Source organism: Danio rerio, chromosome 19, assembly GCF_049306965.1.
Source record: "Danio rerio strain Tuebingen ecotype United States chromosome 19, GRCz12tu, whole genome shotgun sequence".
Taxonomy (NCBI): Eukaryota; Metazoa; Chordata; class Actinopteri; order Cypriniformes; family Danionidae; genus Danio; species Danio rerio.
Window position 1 is genome coordinate 41,570,634 of NC_133194.1, and position 6,867 is coordinate 41,577,500.

The 6,867-nt window shown below is 35.6% G+C and overlaps 1 protein-coding gene across 50 annotated transcripts in view; it reads right to left on the minus strand.

The window, feature by feature from the left end:
• Positions 1–6,867, minus strand: part of adgrb2 (adhesion G protein-coupled receptor B2) — a 550,430-nt gene that overhangs the window by 234,534 nt on the left and 309,029 nt on the right. For 49 of the 50 annotated variants that reach the window (XR_012395197.1, XR_012395196.1, XM_073931885.1 and 46 more), the window contains one exon: positions 2,143–2,307. The exons of the other annotated variant lie outside the window; for it this stretch is intronic. Coding sequence is in view for 47 of the 49 variants with exons in the window: in XM_073931885.1 (XP_073787986.1) it covers positions 2,143–2,307 (165 nt within the window). In the remaining 2 variants the exon portion in view is untranslated. The remainder of the gene's footprint in view (positions 1–2,142; positions 2,308–6,867) is intronic. 50 annotated transcript variants of the gene reach the window in all.

The window sequence follows — 6,867 nt, forward strand, 5'->3', positions numbered from 1 at the left end:
TAATAGTTTATAGGGCGAGGCAGTGGCGCAGTAGGTAGTGCTGTCGCCTCACAGCAAGAAGGTCGCTGGTTTGAACCTCAGCTCAGTTGGTGTTTCTGTGTGGAGTTTGTATGTTCTCCCTGCCTTCGCGTGGGTTTCCTCCGGGTGCTCCGGTTTCCCCCACTGTCCAAAGACATGAGGTACAGGTGAATTGGGTAGGCTAAATTGTCTGTAGTGTATGAGTGTGTGTGTGGATGTTTCCCAGAGATGGGTTGCTGCTGGAAGGTCATCCGCTGCGTAAAAACTTGCTGGTTAAGTTGGCGGTTCATTCCGTTGTGGCGACCCCGGATTAATAAAGGGACTAAGCCGACAAGAAAATGAATGAATGAATAATAGTTTGTAAATTGGTGGTTGGGTTTAAATGTTGGGTTGGATTAGGTACGGTAAAATAAAATTAAATAAGATCATACTTTATAATTGCAAAACCAATAACAACAAAAACTGTTGTAATAGTAAAAGTGCTACCTAGGGATACTACTATTGGTACAATTGATATACAATGGTCACTTTATTAGGTACACCTTACTAGTACTAGGTTGGACACCCTTTTGTCTTCAGATCTGTCTTAATCCTTCGTGGCATAGATTCAACAAGGTACTAGACATATTCTTCAGAGATGTTGCTTCAAATTGAGATAATAGCAGCACGCATTTGCACGCTTTATGACATGACATGACAAGTTGTCCTGCTGGAAGTAGCCATCAGAGGATGGCTACACTGTGGTCAATAGAATGGACATGGTCATCAACAATACTTAAGTAGACTGTTGCATTGACACTATGCTCAATTGGTACTAATGAGCCCAAAGTGTACCAAGAAAATACCCCCCCACACCATTACACCACCAATCTGAACAAGGCAGGATGGATCCATGCTTTTTATGTTGTTTACACCAAATTCTGACCCTACCATCCGAATGTTGCAGCAATAATTGAGACTTATCAGATCAGGCAACAGTTTTCCAAATTTCTATTGTCCAAATTTAGTGATCCTGTGTGAATTGTAGACTCATTTTCTTGGAGTGGACAGGAGTGGCACCCGATGTGGCTTCTGCTGCAGTAGCCCATCTGCCTCAATGTTGGATGTGTTGTGCATTCAGAGATGCTCTTGAATGAATGAACAGCAGCAGATCATCTTGACAATGTCTACATGCCTAAATGCATTGAGTCCCTGCCGTGTGATTGGCTGACTGGAAATTTGTGTTAACGAGCAGCTGGACAGGTGTAGCTAATAAAATGGCCAGTGAGTGTGTATAACAAAATGCAACAAAAACCAAACAACTAACCTCAATGTTTGACTAAAATAAAGCAAATTAGTAAGATAACAGTAAATCAATGACACACTTTAAAATATATATTTTATGAAAGTCTACATTAACCAAAACCAGTTGTTTTAAGTGTAAGTATCAAACAAAAGACTTTCAAACATTTTTCTTTTTATGATTGTATATGTTATTTGTGATAATATAACTATACATGTTTGGCTGAAGGATGATGGACCATTCATTTGAATAAAAATGCTATTTAACTTTAAGGTGCAACGCTAAAAAGTGCCCTTTTTTAAAACATTAAAGTTGACACTTGCATTTAATTTAATTTCAATGTATATAAAATCATTCGGAAACATAATTTGATGCTAAAACCAAAATAGGGCATCTAAAATTTGACCCATTTACTAGTAATTTATGAGTGCAAATTGTTCATCTAACTTTCTCAAGTACCACCTGCATCAACTTTCTTTCAGTTTACACTGGTTAAATCAAGATTCATCCAGTTTGTTCCAAAAAAGTGAAGAAAAAAAAAATTCAGAAGTGAAGTGACAGCCATATTTAGCTGCAATGTGAGCATGGTCATAAAGCACCTGCACGAGGCTAATTTGCGCTTATTAATTATTATCAGGGGTGCGAACTGGCATATGCTGACACAGCAACGCATTTGTGGAGCAAGATGAGCAATGCAGGCCGCTACGTCTCTGTGGTTTGGTACCGCAGACAATTCAGAGCGTTCTCTGCAATTAATTAGACCATGACAGCAAACAAATTGCAGCTGTGCACATAAACTACCTGTCAATTTAAGACTGGAAGCCCACCAGAGAGACACTCACCCCCGCAAGATGGGTTGGTGCACTCACGAGTTTCCGCATGCGGCCCTTTACACTCAGCCCAGCCATGAACCGAAACGCTGCACCGCCGCTGCCGCTGTTGAGTCCCGGTGCCGCAGGAGACAGAGCACTGAGACCAGGTGGCCCAGTCCAACCATTGACCTTCCACTGCAAACACAACCACAGAGGCACGCAAAAAGAAAAAGAGAGAGAGAGATGCAAAGGTGAGAACAAAATATGACAGTGCAGATGTGGAGAAGGACAGGAAAGAGAAGGACATAGAAGTAAAGGACAGAAACAAACATAGGAAGCGGACGGTCGGAGGTGCAGACAGAGAGACGGGGTATACAGCAGGGCTCTGTGTTAGTCTGAAACTCAAAATTATCCTCACTTACCCTCATACAAACCTCAATCTGATACCGTTAGGAGATATGCAATGCATTTATTTCGCAATTACAAATGAAACCATCAGAATGAAACTTTAAAGAGTCATGAACGGAGATCTCATGTCTTACTTAAGCATTTGATATATAGAAGGTAATTGAACTTAGAGGTTACCATATAAGTGTCAAGGCCGAAAACATTCTTTTTAGTGAAATAACTGTTTTTATTGACATGGAAGTTCCTGGAACGTACATATCTATGATGTAATAGCTTCCACTGAAGGATATCAAAGCCTTATTCTGTAACTCTGCCCACTGACTTGCATAGAGCAAGGTCAGATTGACCCACATGCGCTTAGATCTTGGTGTGAACTGAAAAGGGAGTCGAATACAAGTTTACTATGCAAACTTCCAAGCTCCCAGAGTAGACCGGCCCAAAAAATGGCCTCAAATCCAGGAAAGCAGCATGTTTCTTAATGTTTTTGATGTTTTGCAAATAAAAACCATATCAACCTCATAAGTGGATCTTAGATGAAAGTAGAAAACAATACAAACAAGGCAGTTCATGACCCCTTAAAAATAAAAAATAAATAATTAAATAAAAACTTTTTAACAATAGATAGAACTATAGAACTGTAGATAGAACGATAGACAGACAGACAGACAGACATGATAGCTAGATAGATAGATACATAGATAGATAGATAGATAGATAGATAGATAGATAGATAGATAGATAGATAGATAGATAGATAGATAGATAGATAGATAGATAGATAATCCTTTCATCTCTTCTCTTTAAATTCCAATGCCATACACATATTTCACACGGCCGCCATTTTAAAACGCGAAAGCAAGGCAAACCCGGAAGTACAGGATCAGCACTGTAAACACTGCTGACTACAAACCTCCAGCTCTTGGCGTGATTTCAAAAATGCAGATATGGTGTAAACATCATTTTAATATCATTCAGTTAAGTATGATTTAAACAATTAAAAGCATATTAGACATTAAATAAAATCCCAATCACTTTAAGAGAGCCCTCCTCGGCTTCAGTTCATGGCACCAGGTAAACACCACAGGGGCTTCCTTGCTTTAGCCTATGTAACCCAGTGAGAAATAAAACAATGCAGTCATCTGTAGCACACCGTTTTGTTGTCTGCAGTAGTGTAGTATTCCCGGTACTGAAGTTTTAAAAACGTTCATTTCCCGCTAACATTTAAACACAGCTGATTTGACATAGTGTTCACCAGTGCACAACAGAAATGACTGTGATTGGCCATGAAGGCCATCAGTTCACCACTCTTCACTGAGTACAAACAGAGATACATGGACACTGGAGCGTTTAAAGTTGCAAAGATCCGTCAATTACTCATTTGTGTTTGTACTCGGTAAACATCGACGATGTGCGGTGAACTGATGGCCTTCACGGCCAATCACAGTGCACTGTTGAGCACTGGTGAATACTATGGCAAATCAGTGGTGTTGCGTTGAACAGCACTTAAATGTTAGTGGGGAAATTGCCATTTTTTTTCAGTACCGAAATTCAGTATCATGACAAGTCTAATTAAGTGAAAAAAAATCAATTCATTAACTAGAGTTTGATAAATTGCATCGAAAACGAGTGTTTGGGAAAGAAAACGTTGGCTAGCTAGTGCCATTTCTCTTAACTTAACTGAAAATGAGGACTGATATCCCTTATTATTTTCACCATTCATTCAGAACAGACTTTCGGTTCACTCGGAAGGCGGTGAAATTCTAAATTTGTGTCGCTTTCTCTTCGCCGCTAAGATATACAGCCAGGTAATGCAACATTCCTGTGTAACTCAGGTTATACTTCCAGGTTTCTTCCCACCAACCCTCGATTTTGCTTTTAAAATGGCAGCCACGTGAAATCAGTCTATTAGAATAAACCTTGACCTGCACATTGCAGTTGCCTCAAATAACATTCATTCCCATCCAAACAGTAGCCTAATGGCTTTCAGAGAAGATCAAATAAAAGACTCACTTAATTATGTAGAGATGAACTACCGAGACAAATGTAAAAGTTGAGGAATTTAAATAGAACACTGATAACATCAACGCCAACAGTTATGAGGAAAAACTCAGTTTGGCGATTATTTTACTTCAACTAATGCATAAAGCAAATATTCCAGCCTTTAATATCTCACAGGAAGAAAGAACAAAACAGTCGTTTTCCATGCATTAGAGAGCAGCATTACTCTTGTTACATTCATTTGATATAGCGCAGTCACAGTAGATATCAATATAGTTCATGCAAACAATGCAGGTTCAGTCGGTAATCATATCTCTCTGTCAAAGAAAAAACAATAGGAGATCATCTGCATAATGGATGAAAGCAGGGATCGATGTGCAGTGAATATTTCCCTGCTTGATGAATGAGATTCGTGTTTACTGGTAACGTTTTTGTGTCAATAAATAAAAAGTAGAGGGCAAGTCTCTTATGAAGTATCGTGTTGCCATTCTGAAACCCATCGCTTATGATTCATTACTAGTTTCTTCTCATAACCCAAGATCTTTTGCTGAACATTAGAAGGCCTGCATGCCTCGATGGACACATATTCAGCTTGTTGGAAAGTAAGAATTATGCTTAAACATCATCCATCAAACGCTGCCATTAATCTTACAGCTTTATGTTTATATAATGAATGCTTTCTAGTGTGCTCTATCTATTTCGCAGTAGGGGAGATGTTATGCCTTTTGACTTTCTGCAGCAATTTTGAGATCTGTGCATATTAACCTCTAATATCACTTTTATCTTATTTAAATGGAGGGGGGGGGTGCATATTTCATCCAAGCGTATCTGGGTTTGATTGATGGTATGAACTGAAATTAAATTATCTCTCAATCTAATGGCTTCCAAGGAAGACGGAGCACATGATGAAGGAAAATGCCCACGTCACCTTTGCTCTGTCAAAGCAGAAGCTCGTCAAACTAAGGAAAATGTAGCATATAATATTAATCACAAGGTAACCGTATGACTGCAGTTTAATAATAGTACTAAAGCAACTGCCAGACAGACGAACAGTTATATATTATAGAGATACACACGTGCACACACATACAATGACATACATAAATGCAAAAAAAATAAAAATAAATAATAAATAGACAGAAAGACTGCTACATAATCAGTAACTAATAAAAAAGCCATTTTATCAATTTCTAGAAATGTTATTTACTTTTATATCCATTATTATTATTATTATTATTATTATTATTATTATTATTATTATTGATAGTAATAATAATAATAATAATAATAATAATAATAATAATAATAATAATAATAATAATTAACTAATACCCTGTATTGAACTGTTCTACTTCCAAATATTTTATTAATAAAAATAATTTATTGTTTTGTTTAGGAATTCACAAGAGAATATTACAGATGTACAATGGTACTATATAATGCCAATAACAGACTCTTTGTGTAGGACTTATAATATAATATAACAAATCTATACAATAATAATAATAATAATAATAATAATAATAATAATAATAATAATAATAATAATGTTATATAATATAATTTAAAAATTATAAATAACAATAATAATAAAACTAGTACACAAGTATATTTACACAAACACAGAAAAGTAGCAAAATGCAGTACAAATTATAAACAAATAATAATAATAATAATAATAATAATAATAATAATAATAATAATAATAATAATAATAATAATAATAATAACAATAATATTATTAATAATAATAATAATAATAATAATAAAATAATAATAATAATAATAATAATAATAATAATAATAATAATAATAATAATAACAGCAATACTATTATTATTGTTATTATTATTATTATTATTATTATTATTATTATTATTATTATTAACACTAATAATAATAATAATAATAATAATAATAATAATAATAATATTTGAAAAAGATCAGAATGACAAATAAAAAAAATTAAAAATCTAGACGCAGCTGCATTGTCAGTCTGACATCATGCAAGATTCGTATCTAAAAAGCAAGACTGAGATAAATAATAATCTTATTCTAAGACCTCACAAACTCAATAAACATATAAAATGTTGCCAGTCTGTCTGCGCCTCTATTGGCCTCATCATCGCTCATGAAACCAGCAGCCAATCAGGAGACAGATCCTGCATACTGTGGTTGCCAGGAGAGACGGCATTCTGCAGCTGAAAGCATCGCACTTTTACATCACACAAACATGAAGGTAATAATGCTGACTTCAGCATATACGATGGATACTCTCAGCATTACTGTATACATACATGCAAAAACACATACATGAACAAACAAACAAACAAACAGATATACAGTTAT